Here is a 24,058-nt window from a genome sequence, read left to right on the forward strand (position 1 = left end):
TGGGCACAGAGCAGGACCTGTGACACATGCCCACCCGTGGGTTCCACTGACCGTTCTGAAGACGGCTCTTGCAACACATGGATACCTCGCAGCAATACAGCCTCTGATCCTGGACTGACTGCTCTGCATTGCTCCACTGGCGCACCACACCCTCAACATAAGAACGGCCGTACCGGGTCAGACCAAAGGTCCACCTAGCCCAGTATCCTGTCTACCGACAGTGGCCAATGCCAGGTGCCCCAGAGGGAGTGAACCTAACAGGCAGTGATCAAGTGATCTCTCTCCTGCCATCCATGTCCACCCTCTGACAGACAGAGGCTAGGGACACCATTCCTTACCCGTCCTGGCTAATAGCCATTAATGGACGTAACCACCATGAATTTATCCAGTTCTCTTTTAAACTCTGTTATAGTCCTAGCCTTCACAACCTCCTCAGGTAAGGAGTTCCACAAGTTGACTGTGCACTGCGTGAAGAAGAACTTCCTTTTATTTGTTTTAAACCTGCTGCCTATTAATTTCATTTGATGACCCCTAGTTCTTGTATTATGGGAATAAGTAAATAACTTTTCCTTATCCACTTTCTCCACATCACTCATGATTTTATAACATCACTCATGTTACTTGCATTGAGCCTTGGAAGGTTTTCTCCTTGTAGAGAGATCTTTGAGTGGTATAGACTAGAGCCATTGTAGTGGCTCCCCTGCCACTCCTGGCTGCTGGCATGAGGAGTGTGGTGGGGGAAGGTGGTATGTCCAGTGCTCCCCTGGACCCCAGCAGTCCCTAGCTCAGGGGTCGGCAGCGTTCGGCATGCGGCTCGCCAGGGTAAACACCCTGGCGGGCCGGGCCAGTTTTATTTACCTGCTGACGCAGCAGGTTCGGCCGATCGCGGCCCCCACTGGCCGCGGCCCCCCAGTGGGGGCCGCGATCGGCCGAACCTGCCGCGGCAGCAGGTAAATAAAACTGGCCCGGCCCGCCAGGGTGCTTACCCTGGCAAGCCGCGTGCCGAACGTTGCCGACCCCTGCCCTAGCTGCTGGGACTAGCCTAGCACAAAGTGCCCTAAATTCCCAGGAAAGCAAAGAAACTCTTAGGCCCCCTCCTGCTGCTGTGCTCAGTGCTCCACATCCACTGCTGAGTGTCCGGTCTATAATCTGCATAGATGGGAGCCATGCCAAGGCAAGGCACCATTTACTTAGGGGGATCACTAGTGATTCGCACTGGTGCAGCTACAGCAATGTAGCTACATTGGTGGCTGAAAACCCCAGTGCAGCCAAGCCCTGAGCCACACAGAGCCATGCAGCAGAGCCAGGATTTGAAATCCGGAATTCCTAGGTCCCCTGCCCTGACCACTAGACCAAGGGTTCTCAAACTGGGGGTCGGGACCCCTAAGGGGGTTGCGAGGTTATTACATGGGGGTCACGAGCTGTCAGCCTCCACCCCAAACCCCGCTTTGCCTCCAGCATTTATAATGGTGTTAAATATATTTAAAAAGTGTTTTTAATATATAAGGGGAGGGGTCGCACTCAGAGGCTTGCTGTGTGAAAGGGGTCACCGGTACAAAGGTCTGAGAACCCCTGCACTAGACAGTGCTTCTGAGTTGCTGGAGAGGTCATCTTTTGGGGAAAATTATCCCCATGAATTTGTAGTGGTTAATCACTGCTGTGACACAAAACCCACACGAAAAGCAGGGAGGTCAGTGGTAGTTGTGCATGTGCAATAAGTGCACAACACTTGACAGCAAGCCACACTAGACTGGCTAAGAAAATTTTGCCCTTGCCTAAGACTGAGGCTTCAGATGGATTTTCTTTGCATCGGGAGAAGCAGGACAGAAACATAGCACTTGAGTTATGGTTGCATAATACAGTGATCCCTGCAATTTGACTTATCTGCTATTCTTAATAAGAGTTCCACTATTCATATCTACTTTGAAACACATGATGCAGAAATACGCACTGCTTCATAGCCTTCTCTCTGCCTTCTCATTGAATGGATTTGCCATCCCTGTGTTTCAAAACTACTTTTTATCCTTTTTGTTTCACTTTTATCTAAGTGTGTTTAAAAGGTAAAGGGTATTCTCAATGTTATCGTGTTAAATATCTTGTTAAAGTCCCAGTGTAGATTTAATACAGGTTTTCTTTTCAATTAGCAACTTAAGGGTGACCGAGCAAAAGGAGGCAAATTAGCAGGGAAAGATAAATATCCAGAAGAAGAATTGTCTACCTAGCTGCAGGAGACAACTGCAAATGCCTCAGCTCCTTGTTTTGATTTGTTCACACTAATCTAAATTAGGAGTAACTCCAGTGTAGGATATGCACGGAGGCAGAGAGCTGGCATTCAGTCTCCTATCCTGTTAGCTCATTAATTTGCATGAGGGACCAGATCCTCAGCTGGTGTAAATCGGCACACATCCATGGAAATCTATGTAAGTGCTGCCTTCTAACACTAGCAGATTAACCTTAAGCTGAATTCTCAGCTGGAGTTCTCCAGGTTCTCCTGATGGTCTTGTTAATGGGTGCAAGTGACCTGGCCCGAGCCTGGTTATATGGATGCAACGGAGAGCAGAATTTGACCCAAAGTGTAGTAGCTTAACCAGAGCAGACCCTTGACTAAGTTTCCCAGTGAAGTATTGTGTAATGTAGTCTGAACAGACTTTTCAGGAGAGTACCACGGATTGTCTTTAAAAAGTCCTATTTTCTCTGTGTGGGGATCTTCCTTGGAGACTTGTCTTTGGTGTTACTCTCGACCCATGACTAAAAACTGCCTTAAAACAGTTTGCCCCAAAGAGAAATGTCACGCAGTGTCTAATTCTGTTATTGACAGCAAGTATAAATCAAACGTATGGGCAAAAAGAACTGCATCACGGAAATAGGGATACAGGAAAATTCTACTCGGCTACCCTAGTGTAAATCTGGACCAAGTCTTAGAAAATCTGTTTCATTGGTGAGGTGGATGCTTTCCATGGCAGGGTGGGGCCTACACCATTAATTTCTGCAAAATGTGTCTATTTAAAACATTTGAAAGGTTTGTAGTGTTTCAGGTTGCGAAGATAGCCTTCCAAATGTGACTTAATTCAGCGTCACCTTTCTGAGCCTCCAGGGCGACAGCCAACCCTGCCGCTGCTCATAGCTTTGCCAGACAGCAGCAGAATGACATTAACGAGGCTGTAGTCAGTTTTGCCAATGCAGTACGTAGTGCCTAGTACTGTTAATGGAACCCAGGAATCGTATTGTCTTTAGACTAAGTGTACTGATCATCACATGCAAAGGCTGGTCCCATTCAGTTTACAGGCTACGTTTAAAGATGTCGCTGTTTGCAGTAATTCAAGATCATCAGAGTTTCCACTATGAAAAAGGGACAGATTCTGATGGTGGTAACACCACTGTAATCGTGGAGTAACCCCACTGAAGTCAATGGACTGCCTCCAGGAGAATAGCAACCTAACATAGCTTAGAATCTACCCAGTGTCTACTAGCATCTAGGCAACCATAGCTCTTGAATTGCTTCCCATAGGGCAAAGTCAAGAATGTAGCTATATTAAATCTTACTCTTGTTATGTGGTCTATAGAAACATTTTATTTTTCAGTCCAATTTTTACAATGTTCTATACTGAAAATATCAAAGGGATGTTGTCTGCTTAAAAGCTACACTTGTTTGAAGTTTTTTCTACCCACTCTTTGTTACGAACACCTGCCGTTCCCGTAACTGTATGAGATTAGAAGCCCAAGGTATCTTTCTCCCTCTTCTTTCAATTTGTTAACTGAATAATTAGTTTTTCTACATTCCCCTGTATCGCGTGTTAGTCAGTTTCCCCTGTTTGAGTTTCTTTTACCCAGAAACAGGGGAAAAGAAAAAAGTATCTGGGGGGAAAATGTGATTGTAAAACCACAAACATTGTTGCGGGAGGACTGAGGGTTTGTCTACACTGCAGTCACGGGGTGCGACTGTAACTTGTGTAGCTACACCTGACCTAGCTCTAATCTGGCAAATTTGGGTACTGGAGCAGTGAAGCCACAGCAGAACAGACTAGCTGTCTGAGTAATTACCCAGGGTTCTAGGCGGGTTTGTACAGCCCGCATGGAAGCCTGAGCTGCTGCAGCCATGCTGCACCCATACCTGCGCTAGCTAGATTAAAGCTAACTCACGTATGTCTAGATTAGCTGTAGTCATGCCCCATGACTGCAGTGTAGACATAATCTCAGAGAAAGGGTGTAGTGCTAGAAACTCCTTTTTAATATTTTTTTTTAATTGGTTAGGCATGAAGCTAATCCCATGCCTAAATCTTTGTCGGATCTGGGCAATAGATTTCAGCTGGATGATGTTCCTTACGATACTGGTGACATGCTAAAAATAAAATGTGCAGTGTCAAGGGTGTCTCTTAGTCATCCCTGTCTTTGACCTCAGTGGGAGTTTCCTGGGGTGAAGTCAGGGGTGAATGTTTTCTGTGGTGGAAGATTCCTTGCATTAGTCATTAATGCAGATTGCAGTGTGCTGCAGTTCACGTATAATCTCTTCAATCCCAGAAATCACTGGAACTTGGTTGAAGTGACTAATGTCACATTCTGTGGGTCATTCCTTGTGCTGCAGAACTAATGTAATTCATTGGCGTGTTGTAATACTTTCCTGCAGATGAGGGATGACTGGGACAGATTCACCAGTAGCCTGAACCGGCTTTGCACCACTTTGTTGAAGTGGATTATGGCTGCGTTTGCATTGCCAGAGTAGCACAAAGCAGTTGAAGCATCGTAGTGAATCACTGTATTCGATATTGGCTTCAAGTTAGGAAGATGTGCTAGCACATCTCTCATAATCTCTTTCTGAGGGCTGAATCCTGTCTGACCATGAATAAATGCGCTTAGCAGGGCGAGGGGCAATGAAAGAGCTTAACTTTTATTTGTAAGCATTTCTGTGGCATTCATCGCCGTAGTGCCCAGGCACCTTGCAAATAGCGATGAATTTATCCTTGAACCATCCCAGTGGTTGAGGGAAGCATCATTATACCCATGTTACAGATGACAAAAAACAATGGACAGAGAGATTAAGTGACTTGCTCATGGTCACCCAGCAGGTCCTAGGCAGAGCTGGGAATAGAACCCAGGGACTTGTTTCTCTCCACACTTGCACTGGAGTAAAGCACGAATAACTCCACTGAAGTTGAAGTGACATCTCGGCTAGCTTCTCTGCAAATCACCAGAGTAACTGAGAGCAGAATCAGGTCCCAGATCTCCTGATTCTCAGTCCAGTGTCTTAACCATAGATCATCCTTCTGCAAGACCCCACCCCTGGTCTCTGTCTCTGTCTGTCTCTCTCAGGTTGCTACAGCAGCTATGAGGCTGCAGTAGCTCTTGCTGCTCCAGGGGAATCAGTGGCTGGTGGACCTGCATGGCAGCAGATTCATGAGCCCAGGCAGACCCACAAACTGCATTGCAGGCAAAGGGAGCCTACTTGGACCTGAGTTGCATGGTGTACAGCGGGTGCAGACAACCTATCCCTCCATAGGACCCCTCTCCAGATTTTTCCCCTCTCTGTACAGCAGCAGGATTTCCCCTGACTACTGTTGTTGGGATGATGGTGGGTGATAGAGAGGAAATGACAAATGTCTCCCTCATACCTTGGCACGTCTCACTAGGGATTCAGTTGCTCGGCCTGGCAGGGGGCTCCCCGGGGCATATTGCATTTCCATCCTGGCTGCTCTCAGGAAATACCACGTGTGCCAAAACCCAGCCACAGATACAAGCCTGAACCCGAGGAATTTCCAGAGAAGCTAGTTGAGACATCATGAAGCTGGTAGTGAGAAGATGCTTAGCTTTTTCCTTGATGCCTCTAGTTTTCCAGTGCCAGCAGGGCATTTTAATATCTAGACGTCAACCTTCAGGGTCCATCCAAATGGATGAGTTAGTGTGCAGCCAAACCACAGAGATCTGGCCACTGCATATCGTGAATTGAGAGGATTTCTGAAGAGTAACAGGGAAATCCCATTTTTTTCCCCTGGGGGGGAGGTGCAATCTAGCTAGCAATGGTAGCAATGAACTGCTGCTTTCCGAAGCCCTGAATGGCATCTTATTGCGGAGTGGGAAGGCATGCTGTGTCTTTCACAGCCCTGTTTATGCAGTGCACTTGTATATGAGTCTAAAGCTCTAGAAAGTTACATAGCCTTCTGGACAAGGCCCTTTTTCAGGGCTAGTCTACACTTACTGGGTATTTCGACGGCTGCGGATCGAAGTTCCGAGTTCGATTTATCGCGTCTGGTGTGGACGCAATAAATCGAAACAGGAAGTGATCCCCGTCGACTGCGGTACTCCAGCTAGACGAGAGGAGTACCGCGAAGTCGACGGGGGAGCCTGCCTGCCGCGTGTGGACCGCGGTAAGTTCGAAGTAAGGTATGTCGAATTCAGCTACGTTATTCACGTAGCTGAATTGGCGTACCTTACTTCGACTTGGGGGGTAAGTGTAGACCAAGCCTCAGTGTGGGCTGGAGGGAAAGGCAAAGAGGAGGGATGAGAGAGGCAAAGAAAAGAGGTCAAGGTGGGAGAATGATCCACAGCTAGAAGGAAGGAGATGGAGCAAAAGAGGAAGCCCTGGGAGGGGACTAAGAGGTCTGTAGTTAGGTACCCAATTCCCACTACATGCTTATCTGCATCTTTAGGCACCTAAATGCCTTTAAATATCTGGCTGTGGGTGACTATCTTTTGGTGCCCAAAATACTGTCTGGAATTTTCCAAGCCAAGTTGGGCATTTAGATACACGACTCCTATTAATTTTGAGGGGAGTTGTGTGACTACATTTTGCTGTGTTTCTACAGCACCTAGGACAGTGGGAGCCTGGTCTGTGACCGGGGGCGGGTCCTCACCTCTACTGCAACATAAATAATCTCTCACTTGTTCTGAAAATCCTGACCATTAGTCTTAGCTGCTCCGTGCCTCAGTTTCCCCAGATGTAAAATGGTGGTGATAACTTGCCTTACAGAGGGGTTGTGAAGCTCAGTTCATTCATCTTCTGCATCCTTGATGGCAAAGTATGATATATTGTCATGGGAACATGCTTTAGTCCATGGGATTGATTTCCTTAGGTTTCCGTTCTGTTTTCCATATGCCTGCCATAGTGTACTAAGCTAATGCCTATTGAACAGAAGCCCAGACTAGTCTAATAGAACAGTAAATGCAACAATAGGCAAAAACATTTCTTGCAAGAAATGTGGCAACACTGAGAACGGGGATCATTGTTAAACAGCATCTGTGGATAGTGGGTTTAAGTGATCAAATGTCCCAGGGAGAGCACTGCTAGGTGTGCATACCAGTCTCCCCAGCAGAGTGGTGGTGGTATCTGCAGTAGAGTAACACCTAGGACTTCACCCAAGATATCTGCCCCCATTGTGCTAGGTGTTGTACACACACAATAGTGCACAGCCGTGCCTGCTGTGAAGAGTTTAGTCTAAGGCCTTGTCTATGTGGGGAAATGTTTTGGTTTTGTATAACCTAAGTGTTAATTTAAACTGAAAGTTATACCAGTATACCACCCCCCCTGCACGCACACACACTGTGGACCATCTGATTCTAGTATAAGAGAGACTCTTTTCAGTTTAGCTTATGTTGCTTGGGAAGGGGCATAATAATAATACCTGGCTCTTAGCAGCAGATCTCAGAATCGTTATTTTCATTTGCAATGGGGGAAACTGAGGCACAGAGAAGTGAAGTGATGTGCCCAAGGTCACCCAGCGGGCCAGTTGCTGAGCCAGGAATTTAACTGATCTCCTGAGTCCCAGTCCAGTTCTGTACTTTGGTTTAAGCCACCCTTATGCTGGAATAAGAGGGCCACTCTGGTATAACTTCCCCTCTAAACAAGGCAGACAGAGTGGGGAGTGGAAACCTAAGCACAGAAAGGGGTGAGTTGTCGCAGAGCTGGGAACAGAATCCAGGGCTCCTGATTTCTAGGGCAGCATGCTCTATGCAGGACCACCCCACCCCACATCTCCTGGTACGAGGTGCTACAAAGTGAGCGTTCTTGGATGGCCAGAGGGAGTGGTTAGGGTTGCTCTTCTGCACAGGGAGATGGGTGAGGAGAGTTCAGGAATGTCCGTGATCTCAAACTGCACTCCCTGGGATGTTTGCCTCCCTCATACACAAAGGGATTGGACATAGAAGTCAGGGCAGCAGTAAGGTATGTGCATGGGCTGATACAGCCTCACTGGAAAGCTCCTATATGTAATGCTTAGTGCCCTTATTGGTCAGGAATCTTGCAAAGCTCCTCCGGGCTCCTTTATATTTACCAGTCCGTAAAGGAGAGGAGGCAGACATGAAAGGGAGCCTGGCTGCATTTTCTTCATTCTTTCATTTAAAGACAACAATTCTCTCTTCTCCTCTCCTGCCGACAAAGTGGAGTTTTATAATTGTTTAATTCCAGGCTCCTGTTGCTCTCCAGTGTGCTCTTTACCTGTTATTGCTGGGAGTCTGTCCAGCCACAGTGTGAGTCAGAGATCTGTCAGGAGCACTTGTACCATGCTATACCTGACAGTCTCATTGGAATGGCACGAAACAAAACTGTGGCGCTTGCCACCCACGGGATCAGCGCTGAAACATCGGTCTGAGATTCCTTACACAGGCTGCTCGGAGAGGCATCAGTGGGAGGCTAACACGAACCTCTCTGATTGCTGCAGGGATGAGGGGGGGTTGGGAACAAAGCAGAGGGCAAGTTACCATATTTATGGTGCCAGCCTTTCCATAGGAAAATATGCAGGTGGATTAGCAACCCCACTAAATCGCTGGCTGCTTTACAAGTTTAGGGTATGTCTGCACTGCAATCGTGGGGTGTGATTGCAGTTTACGTAGACAACCCCTGGCTGGCTTTAATCGCACTAGCTCGGGTACCAATAGCAGTGAAGCTGCAGCAACGTGGGCTTCCTGGAACCCTGGGTAATCACTCAGGTGGCTAAACTGTATTGAAGCCCAAGCAGTGGCTTCACTGCTCCAAGCTAGCAAGATTTAAGCTAGCTTGGGTACGTCGACAGGCTGCAGCCACGCCCCGGGACTGGTATAGATGTTGCCTGGTACTCTTGGCTAGAGGGTGTTTGGTATCGAACAAACCAGCCATGAATGAACTGTATCTGGATTGAGCTGGGGGACATGTGTGGGAGTCCTAGATTACCACAACTGCAAGAAGATTCTTTCATTCAGATGCCCACCCTCGTGTTTATTTTCTAGCTATTACTAAGGCTATGTCGACACTACAGACCTTACAGTGGCTACAGCTGCGCCGCTGGACGGTCGACAGCGATGGGGTGTTCATCCTCTTTGAACTCAGCGTGTCTGCTGAAGTTCACATTTTGATCCGTGCATGAAAAGCAAGATCCTGCCTCTGCAACCCACTTGTAGAGTATGTGGGGTGGGGGGGAGTCTCTCCCACTAACAGGCTTAGCCCGTTAGCTCAAAAAGTAGAGGCTTGTTTTTAATGAACCCCGCTGACCTTTTCCAGCCCGTGGCCCTTAAACCGTAGCATGTTGCCCTAACATTCTTGGCTTTCCTTCCCCTTAGTTTTGTGTATGCATGTTGTGTGCTATGGCTGTGTGCTTGGCTGATGCCTTCCTCCCAAGAGGTGGCTGCATTTTTGGGGTGCCATTTGTATACAGGTTGGGCTTTGAGATCCTTCAGGAGGAAAGATGCCCCATGCATACAAAATATCATTTTAAGCTGCAGACTACGGCCCATTGGTATGTTCTGTTCATGTCCCCATTTTGCATGACATGCTGGACTTAATACTATGCAGATTAACCAGGCAGGTTGTTCGAATCTACCTCAAGATTCTTTTCACAGGAATTAAAATTAAGGTCAGGAAAATGGCACCACAATAATCATTTTTCACAGAATATCAGCTTCCTGGGTGGTGGCTTCTGCTGCACCTTGCGTCATCATTCACAAACCTGAGTGGTAGCCTTTCCCACTTGGTCTGTGCTCATTCTGCCAAACGGTAAATGATAATTAAGTGAATGGCACAGATCCTGTGTTGTCTCATTATACCTGCTCACTACGCTTTCACCGCTGTTACCCCAGCAGGACTCATAGCTCTCTGTGGTTACCATCACTAAACTGCCTGACATGTCTACAGTGTTTCATGTAGGGAAGAGTTATTACCCCCCACTTTATATGTGGGGAAAGTGAGGCACAGAACATGGCTTACCCAAGATCACACAGGTAGCAGAGCAGGGAATCAAACCCAGGTCTTCCAAGTCAGAGGCTAGTGTCCTAACCACAGGACAACCCTTCCTTTCTCTAGCAGACTGAACGCGAGTCTACACTACAGCAACTGTAGTGGGGAAGTTTAGGCTTGAAATTAGACGAAGGTTTCTAACCGTCAGAGGGGTGAAATTTTGGAACAGCCTTCCGAGGGAAACGGTGGGGGCGAAAGACCTCTCTGGCTTCAAGATTAGGCTTGATAAGTTTATGGAGGGAATGGTTTGATGGGATAACGTGATTTTAGTCAATTAGGCATTAACGTGCCATCGCGGGTAAAATGAGGGTCCGGCTGTAGAATCTTGCCTGTATGCTCGGGGTTCTACTGATCGCCATATTTGGGGTCGGGAAGGAATTTTCCTCCAGGGTAGATTGGCAGAGGCCCTGGAGGTTTTTCGCCTTCCTCCGCAGCATAGGGCAGGGGTCGCAGGCTGGAGGATTCTGTTGTGGGTGGGTCAGCTTTTGTGGCCTGCATCATGCGGGAGGTCAGACTAGATGACCATATTGGTCCCTTCTGACCTTAAAGTCTATGAGTCTATAAGTGTCGTCTGCAAAACTGCACATTTCTAAATGCAGAATCTTCGTTGCTGGTGAGGGTGTGAGAAGCCGGATGAATGTGGATGGATTTGCAGATCCTAAGTAGAATTTCAGTGGCAGCTCTTCAAATAACTCCAACCTTTCCCAAAAGCCATTCACTTAATGAGTGTTAGAAAGGGGGCTCTAAAAACAACCTGGCACAAGGTGCGCTATCTTCTCTGCTGCCCCACCCCCTCCCATCCCCTGTGTATTTCCTTCCATCTCATCCTGGAAATAAGGATGCGAACACTTGGGTGGATAGATGCTTACCTACATTCAGATTAAGCCCCTCGATCCACTGTGGAAGCCACAAACAACTGTTTGTAACCCTTTGAGATTATGTGATTCTGAGGAGCCGATAGCAGATTCCATTAGCCCCAGATCTCTCCATTGGAAGTTTTTTTTATAATTGAAAAATACACATCTGTAGGGTATAATATTAAATCAGGAGAATTAACGTAATTCCAGGGGCAGTGATTGGACAGCAGCACTCTGCACTTGGAGGTTGGGATATTCAAAAGAGATTAAGGTAGTTAAGTTGAAACTCTCACTGAGACTTGGGCACCTGCCTCCATTAAAAATACTAGCCTTTATCTGTTGATTTCAAAGCACTTTACTACCTTGGGCAAGTGTCCTTGTGCCCATTTTACAGAGGAGGCCAAAAACCCGCATCAAACGGCAGGTTTTGAGTACAGCCGCAGACTAGAACCCAGGCTTCCTGAGTCTCAGTCAAGAGCACTGTCTACTACACCCCATGGCTATTACTTACCGGTGGCTTTTCTTGCTGCTTTCAGTTGCTGCCTGTGTATCCCCATGAAGTGGATTGCTATTACCATGGGAATGTGCCCATTTAGTATAAAGCCTTCAGGTGGCAGAACCAAGAGGAGGGATGTGGTTCAAGGGGTCCTCACCGTCTAACTCAGCAGAACTATTTTCTCTCTGGAAGGCCCTCTTGTAAACTAACCACTGCCAAAGGGAAAGGATTTAGGTGCCTGATCCAGAGCCCACTGAAATCAGGAAAGGTTCCAGTTGGCGGCATCATCATCATCGGGCTTTGACTCAGATCCTAGATTAAGAGCAAAATCCACCAAGCTTTTAATCAGCCAGCTGGTGTACTGAACCATCTCTCCTTATTTGATAGTTTTAAGGCTCATGTGGCAGTGAGAAAACAAGGAGAAAGGTTGTTACTGTTGTCATCCCTGTGACTTCCCGCCCCTTCCCCATTGATATTCCCCTGGGAATAGACAAACCATACTGCTTTTTCCTAACAGCATTGGCTGTTAGCTGATGTGCTGAAGATGCAGCTGCTGTATCGCTCCTCCCGATAGCCAGTCCTCTGTGGCTGAGTTTCAAGGAGTTCAATGATTTGAGCTGGTCTGCACTGAAAACTTACATCACCATGTCTCTCCCTCTCTCAGGGGTGTGAAAAATCCACTCCTGGAGTGAAGCTGTCCTAACCCCTGGCATAGACAGCACTAGATCAAAGGAAGAATTCTTCTGTTGACCTAGCTACCGCCTCTCTGGTGATGTGGATTAACTACAGCGAGGGGAAAACCCCTCCTGTAGCTGTAGTGAGTGTCTACCCTGCAGCCCTGCCGCTGTAGTGTTTTAAGTGTAGACACAGCCTGATTTATTATTTGATTACATTAGCGGCACTTCAACAGCTCTTATCTCACTGATAACACGGCTACATTCCAGAAGCTGTCGAGTGGCAAAAGGTCTGAAGGAAAGTGCACAGTTTGTGGTTTTGTTGACCTAACAGGGGACTTGAGATTGACTAGCTGTTCAGAACGTTTCATGTGCATGGCATTTAAAACATAAAGTGATCATTGAGACTCTACTTGCTTACAGTGGTGATAACCCTTGCATCCTAAGCGATGGCAAATATCATTAGAAACGGCTGTATAATGGAATGTCTGCTCACCACCGAGATGCAGCCACCTCTGGAATAAAATACAGCAGCTTTTTTTAAATAGCTCAGAGCAACTCTGCATAGTGCTTTGGGACAGGAAGCACAATAGAATAGTGGGGCAAACTGTGCTTTGAAATGCATGGGAGCCGCTCCCGTTGACTTCATTTCGCTTGTGTGATCGAGACCCGAATGTGGCCCACTGCATGGAACTTTACGGAGGCAGGATAAACTTAAAGGAGTTGGCACTGGGTGTTGACGCTGGGGCTAACCCAACTGTTCTTATGACGTGTGTAAGCTTTAAAAGAGCCCTGAGGGGGGAAAACATCCAAAAGGAGTGAAACTACCAGGACTATAGAAATGCAATAGAGCTCTATGAAAATTCCTCTAAAAATGTATGGAATTAAACAGAATCCGAGTAGTATGCATTGTCCTTCAGTATTTTCTTTTATTCCATAGGCTGTCACAAAGAAATCTATAGTGAAGTGATCATTTTCTGTTAAATTCTGTAGGACTCTTCCACAGCTGTCTCCAATGGGATGATGCAGGCCTGTATTACAATTAGAGTTCTGGTTGAAGTCTGTGTTTAAATTTGGGGGGGGGGGGGGGAAGTTCTGCTCTCAGTTCCACAGGTGGAGCTCCCATGGACTTCAGTGGGAGTAACATCCATGTCACTGAGTGCAGCAGTTGACCTTTGCGTTCTAAAATAGCTTCTTTCCGTTGCATAATGCTTTAATAGAGTGGCGCGGAGGCAGCTGGACACAGACGAGTCATTGGTTGTCATGTGGCTAAACAAATAGCCAGGCAGGGTGGAGATTTAATAATGGCTGGCCGTCTTTAAACGGTTCACATGAACGGAAACTGGGACACCGCTTAAAACCTAGGGTGCAAGCAGTATTATGTAGTGCAGGGGAAGAGCACAAGTTTGGGATTCAAGAGACTTTGGCCACATCTTCAGTTGGTGTGAATTAAAGTCAGTGGTGCTACATCTGTTCACACCAGCTGAGGAGCTGGCTCTGTGGGTTATGTTTCTGGGTCTGCCGCTTATTTTTTTGTACATGGCTTTGGGCAAGTCATGTCCCTGCTCTGTGCTTCAATTTCCCCCCTCAGTAAAATGAGGATAATAATCCTTGCTTATTGTACATGATTGATTAACTTGAAATGCTTTGAGATCTCAGGATAATATTGGGGTTTTTTTTATGTCAAGTTTTATTTAAAAAGCCACTACTACAGTGTTTATTACAATGACATTGTAATGGTCCCAAGCACTACAGATTACTGTAGTATAGTTGCAGTATTTTGAGTCATTGCTGTAGCATTTGTTTTGTTTTCCAAGGCGAGTTACACACCCACGAACAATGGAAATAGCTGGGCAATGACTCATGGAGGGGCTGGTCTGACTAATCTCCTCTTTACTAGTCGCCAAACTTAGCTACAATAAAGTGTCTTTCCTAAGGGCTTAGTTCCATAAGGGTGTAAGAGGGAGCATTTATATCAGCTGTCTATTTATATCCCCTAGGAGCTAGCCAGTTCACTGTCTTCCTTGTTTAAGCATGGCTTTCATGTTTCTCTTCAGGGCCTGATCCAAAGCTTACTGAAGTCAATGAGAATATTTCAATTGACTCTTGTGGGCTTTGGATCAGGCTCTGAGCCCCTGTGGGCCCACTAATATGAATGTTCCTCAAGTTACAAATGAACAGCCTTGCCCACTGGTTTGGTGACATGTTCCAGGATCCTAGTGTTACGCTATATATATATATATATATATATAAAATAGATGCTCCAAACAGGTTGCAACTGAGAAAATAATCCATTGAAAGTGGGACTTTCAGGGCTGCCTAATGGACTGTGTTGCCCAATTCCTGTTCACTTTAAGGAAATAGGAATTGGGTATCCAAAACATTTTAGGCAGCTTTGAAAATCTCATTCTTAATGCTGAGCAAATATAGACAAGAGTAATTGCTAACGCGTGATCTCCTGGCTGCCTCACATGTCAGCACTAGGGTAGGACTGTACCCAGGGCTAGCCCTGGGACCATATTGTACCCCCATGCCAGCCCTTGGGTAGGTACCCAGGAGCAGTACTGAGATCCTACTGTGCTTTGTGTGACTACACTGGGACCACACCATGATTTGTCCAAGCTGGCTAGCCCTTAGAAATCCCGGGGCCATTCTTCCTTGTGTAACTGGGGTTGGCTTCTGCAGGGGTTGCTTGTGATGACCTGGGATCTGATAAGGGAAGGATGTATGTTCTCCAGTGAATGGCAAATGGTGGAGATGGAAAAAGACCTCGCCTGTCCAGCCCTTCTCTGTGGCCTTGCAGGATTGTTCCCTGCTATGCATGAATGGAGGCAAGTAGTCTCATTCCTATGGATCCACAAGAGGTTACATGTGCACAGCAAGAGCCTATGAGCCGGATCCAGAACACACTGAAGTCCATGGGAAGATGTCCGTTGACTTTAATGGTATCAGAATCAGGCTTTCTAGTAGAAGCAGCAGCGGTCTATGCAGAGAAATCTCAGCTGTAACTGATGTTGCCCTGACTGTGTGTTTCTCTTTTCCCCAGAGTGGCTGCAGTCTGTCCAAGCTATGATGATCCTCTCCATTATCTTCAGCGTGCTGTCTTTGTTCCTGTTCTTTTGCCAGCTGTTTACGCTCACCAAGGGGGGACGGTTTTACATTACTGGAATCTTCCAGATCCTTGCCGGTAAGTGGGGAGTGATAAATGGGTGATGGCTCAGAGGACGTAAAGGGAAAACGCTCTCAGGTGGAGGCATGAGGGCTAATGACAGACGAGAAGCAAGCTCTTGAATAACAGAGGGCTCTGTTTGGCTATTACTTAGTTTTAGTTGACAAGGGGTTAGGACTGGGGCAGTGGGAATTGGCTCTTCTAGAAGCTGCAATGCGAAGGCCTCTGAGTTAGCACCTACACTACATGACTGAGGAGAACAGAGCATTAATGGGAAGGCCAATTCTGCCTTCAGACGCATAGGTCTGTAGTCCACTGGTATGTGTGTGTTACGCGGTCCCCACTCTGTGCCAGATCCACGGAGGTTAGAAGTCTGGTATAGTCCCTGCTAGAGGGCTGTAGCTCAAGCTGCAGTAGCTTCTGCTTTTAGCCCTGGAGGTTCCTGGTTCTACCCCTGGCGCACCAGCCCTCGTAGGTCCTAACTCCCAATTAATTCGCTGGGAATTACTCGTGCTCAGCACCTCTGAAAATCAGCCCCTGTGCCTCTTGGGCTGGGCACACAATTACTGCCCACATCTTCACCTTTTGGGGTCTGCTGAGACACTGCTGAGACAACTCCGTAGACTTCTGTACTGTTACAGCAGGGATGAGTTTGGCCCAGTAGCTACATCTTCCTTTTGTTTAGCTGAGAGACTGGATGCTGACAGCTTGCAGAGAGTTAGACTGCCCCAGGGACCTCACCTCTCCTAGATTTCATACTGAATGGAGTCAGGCTTCCTGAACTGATGGTGTGAGACATGTGACTTCTTCCCCAAAAGACGTTCTTTATAGGCGTGCTGTAAGGGGGCACAGTGCTTTCCATCTCAGCCAGGGCCACTACAGCTCACAAAATTAGCCAGCCGCTTTTCATATCCAGCTGCATCTTCTAAGTCTTGGATATGGTTCAGCTTTGAAAACCTGTTTCTTTTAAATGTAGTTAGTTACAGCTCTTGTTCAGACGTAGATGCCATAAACACAGTGGGGTCTGTTAGGTTTCCTAGTATAGAATTATGCAGATGATTTCTAAGAGTTAAATCAAAAAGAAACAAATTGTGCAAATAGGCTCTTGTGAAATTTATGTTTCCCAAAGGAGAACAATCTGAGGATGAGATTCAGGGGCAGAAGCCACCCTGCTGGCCAGAGCTTTATTTGATACACTGATCCAAAAGCACCTTGGGAGGTGATCCAGAGCTCACTGAGGTTAATGGAAAGGCTCCAAACCAGTTTTAGAATTTTTCTCCTTAGTGGCTGGCAAGTGGGCAGGCTGTGAAGAAGGGACTTGGAAAAGTTTAGTGCAAAGCTACGTAGCAAGCATGGTATGAAATCTATTACACATCCTGTGTAGAAAGCCATCAAGCAGGTGGTGAGCTTATATTGGGCAATGATCTCTGTGTAGAGGCTGTGTGTAATAACTCATTACAGCTCTGGATTCAAGTAAAGAAAATGGATACTGACAGTTAACGACGCACTCTGCATTAATAATGAAGTTCTCCAATTGAGAATCGATCTAATAGTTCTGACCGCAATGGGCTTCCCTCTCCTTATTGAGTGGTATGCCCTGTGCTATGTTTCCTCCAAAAAGTTGTTTTCTCCTGCTTGTAATTTCTCCAGGCAGGGTTTTTCTGAATGTGGTTCTCTTGTTGGTATCTGTCTTTCGACTTCTGCACATGGGTGGAAAAGGGTTACACTGAAACATGAGGGCTTGATAATTCCGGGGACACACATAGGGATATGGCCTGTTGTTAATGATGGTGGTGAGCAGATGTTGTGCTCAGCACTGTTCAAGACGCAGAAGGAAAAAAGGTATTTTTCCACTGGAGCTTAGAACCAGATCCTGGGGTCCAGCCAGACTGCACAGCTCACCTTCACACCCCAACACCCCCAGCCAGAGGGCTTCCTGCTGTGATAGCCCCCTTTCCTGTAAGACGGCTGATCAGGGCAGTAAGCCCTGCATGCAGCGGTAAGTGCAGGCAGTGATCGGACCCTAACTCTGGAGCCTGTAATCCAAATTATCCATGTCCTCTCTGAGTCACAGGCCTGGCCTCAGCCCAGATCAAAAACCTTTCCAGTCCCTTCTTCACAGCATGCAAACATACCAGCAGCTAGGGAGGAGGCGAAGGGCCTGGTCTGATGCCCTTTGAGAATGGGAGCCTTGACTTCAAGGGATAGTTGGGTGTGCGTTGGTTAACTGGCCAAGTCCACTGCCTTGTGGACACAAGTCCACATCCAGCCAGATGGGCCCCTTGTTGAGGTCCCAGAAGAAGGCAGGGAGTGAATGAGCCACAGTGCTGAACTCCCCTCTCGCCCAAGCCAGGGTTGAGGCAGCTTGTGGGAAGGCAGTGGGGTGGGGGTGCTTGCACCGCTGTTGCCTGCATCTACCAGTTCTGTGGATAAACACAGGACGTCCTTCCCCAGCTCTACAGGTACCACTGCCCTCATACCTTCCCCGTTGGGTAGCCTGGAACTAAATGCTGGCAGCAGCTCCTAAATCAACTCTGTCAGCATCTCTGCCTCTGTCAAAGCAACAGGCTGAAAAGAAATGGATAAAATAATAGAGCTTGCGTGAGTGCCCCTACTTCTGTATGGAGAACCTCAGAGCAGTTGTTAGGCCTCATTATCCTGAATTTCAGGATAGCTATTAGTAAACAGCAGCTAGAATCCATGTCCTCAGCTCCTTCAGAGCAGTCTGGTCCAGAGCTGAGCAGGCATGGTCCGAGGAGCAGGATGGTCTCACCTTGGCCTCCTCCCAGATTTTCTTGTGTACCAAAAAAAGGTGGGCTGGGGTTTCAAGCCAAAAGAGCAAATTCCTGTAGAATCCAGTCTTTGTGGATATTAGTCCTTGCCCTCTCTATAGCCTTGGAAAGGCCTCGCTTCGCTCCTGAGGAGCCTTGATTCAGGATCCCTTCAGAAACGGGCCATCGCCTGCCTGTGTCTTTCCTACTAGAGGTCTCCGGCAAGGCTAGTTTGAGCGATGGAAATTCCATTGCGGCTGAGTGGAGCTGCTGCAAAGTGCCTTTGTGGGAGGTGAGGAGACTCTCTTCCCAGACACGTCGTTCAGCGCTGGCACTGTCTGTTCAGATGATCCTGCTTCCAGGGCAACCCGCTGACTGGGTGACTCACCCTGGCAGGGCCAAGATCCACAGTGTAAACTCCTCTGTTTGTGGAGCCTGACTCACCAGCCACGCTGAGGCTGAAGCCAACGGGCTGTCAAGTGCAGGATCTCTGATGTTCCCAAACGGCTGCGCTGGTCCCAATCTGTGCAGGGCCTTTCAGCTGGGAGGAGACACTCCTCTCTCACCATTGCTGCTGCTTTCTGGTGGTGACCCAGCCCATAGTCCCTCCATGTCTCTCTGCCTTGTGGGAAGCATGGAATTGTAAGCATTGGGGATAGACAAAACTTATGAGTTCATATCTAGCCCCTCTTCCTGGGCCGGTGCTGGGTACACCTAGAGCATGTTCCCTAGGACCCATGCAGTGAGCCTCCCTTTAGGAGATGATTCCGGCGTCTAGATCTCACTGTTAGGCAGTGTGTCAGGAAAAGCTTCCTAAAGATTCCTTGATGTGAGTTCAGCCCTGTTACTCCTAATTCAGACCCCTTCTGCCACCCTTAAAAACTCCTCCCTATCTATCATGGGTGTCTACACACTGGAAATATTTGTAGAGGGATTCCACACACAGTGTAAGTGTGAGAAGAATCAGGCTATCGGCAGACTGAAAGAACCCTTGCAAGTCCATGCTTCCAGCCCCTTTATCATTTTTGTTCTTCTCTAGACTTCATTTGTCTTTTTTGTTCCCTAGTGCCCAGGACTGCAGTCGGTACACTTGGCTAATTTGTGGGTTAGGCTCTGTTAGATACAAACTGGTTTTACTGACTGACTTTTGCATTCCATGCGTCTCAAGGCATTTTGCAAAGCCCTGAGATGAAAAGGTGGCTGCGCAGGCAAACACAGCAGCCATTGCACCCAGCAATAGCTCGCACACAGCTTTGGGTGCTGGAACACCTTGTGTGCAACAAGGGGATGGCAGACAGGGTACCAGAGTTATCTTGCTACTCAAAGACCGGTGAGAGCAGACAAGGAACTTGAGCTAAACTTTCTTCTGACGGACAGTTCCTCTGACCATACAAGGGGAATGTTAGTGTTGAAGCTCCCAAAAGAGAACATTGGCTAGAGCCCAGCATACATGTTTTCCCCACGCTGTGCTATCCCAAATCCCAGCAACCCCGGTCTCCTTCAAATGGGAGGCTAGACTTAAAGTTCTTCCTAGTTCATGGCTGTTCTAGCCTGGTAGTTGCCACATCAGGCTGCCATGAGGTACAGAAGATAGGGTATCAAGAGCAAGGTATGGTCAGGATAACCTTACAGTACTTCTACGTGCCCTTCTGTCTAAGGTTCTCAAAGTGCTTTTCAGACATCAGGGAATTAAGACCTCACAACACCCCTTGGAAGATCAGTATTCACACAAATGCACGTGCCTTTGTGCACTGAACAGCACCATCAGGTGGCTGAAAATCAAACCCCAAAGGAGTTGCACAAGGTACACATTGGAACGGGAAAGAGACCCCAGTTCTCTTGATACCCTACCCTGAAATTTACTCACGGGAGTATATTCCCAGGGTCAGAATCACTAATTCTGTATCTCCAAGAGAAACGCAGGCATTATCTCTTCTACCAGATTCCTTCAATGGACAATTGACTGCAGTATTTTTAGCCATCCGTAGGTGGCTCTGGAATGGTCGCTTGCTGGTTTTCTATCCCACCAGAGTCAAGAGACAATCATTTTGCTTTCTCTGCATGGGCCAGTGCAGTAGGAGTTGTCTTCTGTGTACGGAAAATGGAAACCGTATTCAGAAGCTTATTAATTAAACATATTCCCACTTCTGCACTTTCTGTGAACAAAGGAGCAGTGTGAAGTGAAAGAACAGCTCAAATTGCACTGCGGTTAGCTGTAGGAGGTCCTGATGCCCGGTGGAGAGATTTGGAACAGAGTTGGCTTCGATAGCACCGTGAATGGATAATGGAATTGCGGGGATCAACTAAAAGCCCTTGTTTTTGGTGGGGGATAGTGGTGGCTTTGTGTGAGCACTTTGCAGTCCCCGATGTGGATATTTTTTGTGACACGGCTGGAGTGTCGGTCGATGCTGTGATTCAGAGGGATCATGCCTGGCCCACTGTAAACACAGGACTCCCAGGCTTGGTCCTTGGCAGCCCTGAGCTTGGGGAAGCTGGGGAATAGAGACAGTGTACTCATCCCATGACAGATAGAAACTCTTCCCAGGGTGGCAGTGATGTACTTTGGACATTGTGTTCCTCTCTCCTGCCCCCAGCTGTGAGCTGATCAGAGAGCATGGGGAGGAGACTAGGAGGGGGACCCAGAGCACACCTCTCCCAAATAAGCTTGGATAAGGGCCCATTTTAAAGAAAGCTTAGATTTCAAATGCAAAACGGCTCTCTGCATCACTGCACCAGCAGGTGTGGCGTGACCTTGGGAAATTCTGTGCCTCTCCCTCCTAACACAACGCACAGGAATTTGCAAATGAATCTGCGCTCTTGCCATATTGCTCAGAGAAAAGACCTAAACATCGAATATCCCATGTACCAAATCTGAGGCCCATTGAAATCATTTGAGATATTTAACCCTGCTGTGAGCTTTAACTCCGCAAGACACAAAGTTTCCTACTGGCCTGGTGCTGTAGTCGGGACGTTGGTTCATGCATTCTGCAGACCCTGAGTTTGAATCATGGCTTGGATCATGTGAAATAGGAGTTGGCTGGAGGATATCACAAAACTGGGCATGACGGGTGATCTCTCCTCTAGAGAGGCTCAGGAATTGTAAAATAGGCAAGGGTGCAGACTGGGATTGAGGAGCATTGGCAGAACTGTCTATGTGGAGCATACACAGTAGCTGTCTACACTGTGGTGGGGTCACTAGCTAATTATGCTGCCCTTACTCGTCCTGGTAAGCACTTTGCCCTATTAACTTCAGTGGGACTATCCCTGTGAGTGAATATTCACCCCCCAAGAGTAGGGGTTACACAAACGATATTGCCTTTTAATAGATCAGATTCCATGAGCAGGTCTCACGAGTGTGATTGCCAAGCTTGATTGTGTGTCAGTCCAAAAACCACAAATACAGAGCGCCGATCAACTCCTACATTCTTAAACCACAGCCATTTTTTGTTTTTTTTTTTCCCAGCTGCATCCCCATACATCCAGATTTTCGATCAGGCTTCTCTGTTTGTGGCACATGGTTATAGGTTGGATGGGTGGGTTTTTAATCCGTGCTGTTCAGCATTATCCCTGCCAGCATATGCCAGGAAAGCAAGGGTAGCTCTTGCATTACACAGAGCGTCCACAGTGCAGCTTGTTCCATATTTACTTCTTCTCCCTAGGTCTGTGCGTGATGAGTGGTGCAGCCATCTTCACTGTGAGACACACGGACTGGCAGCCCACCACAAGTGATACCTCCTTCGGCTTTGCCTACATCCTGGCTTGGGTGGCCTTCCCACTGGCTGTCATCAGCGGGGTGATCTACGTCATCTTGAGGAAGCGCGAATAATGAAGCATGAGGCGGGGGGGCCACGACAAGGGCACTCATGACATCCATGGAGGGGATTGAGGCAGGGGAAGAAAAGACGACAAAACGGGGGGAGGAGGGGGGTGTTAACCAACCCCCCATCCCCTCAAAATAAAAACCCAACAAAAAAACCCAAAAGGAAACACACCAAGGGTTACTGTGTTAATTGAAGATGTATATAGTATCTATGGTTTAAAAAACCTATTTATAACACTTTTTACATATATGTACATAGTATTGTTTGCTTATGTTGACCATCCGCTATGTGTTAAAGCCTAAAGAAAGTGCCTAAAGAACTATTACTCCTAACAGTAACAAGAGCGCAGTGTTTTTTGTCCTTGTTTTTGTTTTACCCTCAATGCGAATGGAATCCTCTTTGAAAACTCCCGCCCCAAGGCAACCCACCAAAGAAACCCCAACTCAGACCAGATCCCCAGATGACGTAAATCAGTGCTGCTCCAATGGCTTGAATGGAGCGATGTCCATTTACACCAGCTGAGGATCTGTCCCCTCCCACAAGTGCCATGATCCTATTGCCTGAAGCGTGTGTATAAATATCATGCCTCAGGAGCCAAATTTTCAAACCACCTAAGTGATGTAGGAGCCCAAGTCCCATTAGCTTTCCAACCACACCCAGTTGGGAACTTGGGTTTTTAACTCACATAGGCACATTTAAAAATGTTACCTACCAGTTCCATTGAAATGTTACTGTAACTAGTGTACCTTTAACCCGTTTTTCTTTTGGAAGTTTCCCCTTAGAACATCAATACTTTCCTGTGTTAGGCCTTGTGTATAACAAACTCTCGTGTACCCATCCCCACACACCCAAACCACCCAAGAACTGTAGCCTACGACCTTGAAATGTATTTTTTCCTTGCCGTGTAGATAAAGATGGGAAAGAATCAAACAATATATATCTATGAAATAAAATACCAAATATGTGAAATGGTGCTATCTATTTGCCATTCCTTATATCACTAGCCATTTAACCTTACTCACTGGAAATTCAGTTAACAATTTTATGAGATAAACAAAGAAGATAGAAATGATAAATAATTCTATGTAATATAAGTGGTCTATAACTGCTTTTGTACTTAGACAAGTTGCTCTTAGTATTATTGTTAATAAAGCATTTATAACCAATTTTTTCCCCCCTCATGGTCAGGAGTAGCAGAAACAAATCTCTGGATGGAACCCATAGGTCTTCATCCTTCAGAGTCTGGCTTCTGTAATCCTCTTTCTGTGCTTCAGAGGTGTGTCTGGCAATGAATTGTATGGGCATTTTACTGTAGATTCATATACGGTGCCTTCTGATGCTAAGACTCCAGACATTCTGTTTGTTTGTTTTATTGTTTGTTGTTTTTTTGCTTTGCTTTTCTGATTTTATACCGACTGTGTGGACTAAGCAGCAATGAAATAAAAGTCAGAATAACTCAACTGGTTCAGCTTTATTTATTTATTCAGGGCTAGATTGTGAATTCACCAAATTGATCTACTTACAGGCCCCTGCCGTAGCATCTGAGCACCTCACGATTGTTACTTGGTTTGAGCCTCGCACCAGCCTGTCATGTAGGGAAGTATCATCCCTGTAAAGTGGGCATTGCTCAGGGGCCAGCAGGCATAGTGGTCAGGCTGCAGCCAAACAGTCTCCAGGTCTCGGGATGGGCTTTTCTGGGTAGCCTCGGGGGCCCAATGGCCAAGTTAAAGTTTCTTTTCCCCCCTCCGCCCAAGTCCTCCATGTCTCTCAGTAGGCTGGGGGAGGAAGGAAGGATAGGGGTACCCGGACCCACCCTCTCCACCAGGTCTGGGCCTGGTCCAAGGTGAGGAGAGGCAACGGGGCTCAGTCCCTTCTGGCTGCTACTTGAGATCAGCCTTCCCTGGGCTGCTTCCACCTTTCCTGTTTTCCCTTCAGTTTGGGGCATGGCCCCACTCCTCTACTTCAGTCTCAGCCATTTCTAAACCTGAGGGGGGGTGCTTCCTAGCTCTCTGAGTCCAGTTATTCCTCCTGGTCAGGCCCTGGCCTCTTGGCCAGGTCTTATAGTCCTGATACTT

The 24,058-nt window shown here is 47.2% G+C and overlaps 1 protein-coding gene across 2 annotated transcripts in view; it reads left to right on the forward strand.

Annotated features, from left to right (window-relative positions):
• The window catches only part of PMP22 (peripheral myelin protein 22), a 34,301-nt gene extending 10,862 nt beyond the window's left edge, over window positions 1–23,439 (forward strand). For both annotated transcript variants that reach the window (XM_065415455.1, XM_065415456.1), the window contains exons 4-5: window positions 15,269–15,409; window positions 21,822–23,439. In XM_065415455.1, the coding sequence (XP_065271527.1) occupies window positions 15,269–15,409; window positions 21,822–21,988 (308 nt within the window). In that variant the 3' untranslated portion in view covers window positions 21,989–23,439. The remainder of the gene's footprint in view (window positions 1–15,268; window positions 15,410–21,821) is intronic.
• Window positions 23,440–24,058: the final 619 nt, after the last annotated feature.

This window comes from Emys orbicularis, chromosome 13, assembly GCF_028017835.1.
Source record: "Emys orbicularis isolate rEmyOrb1 chromosome 13, rEmyOrb1.hap1, whole genome shotgun sequence".
Classification (NCBI taxonomy): Eukaryota; Metazoa; Chordata; order Testudines; family Emydidae; genus Emys; species Emys orbicularis.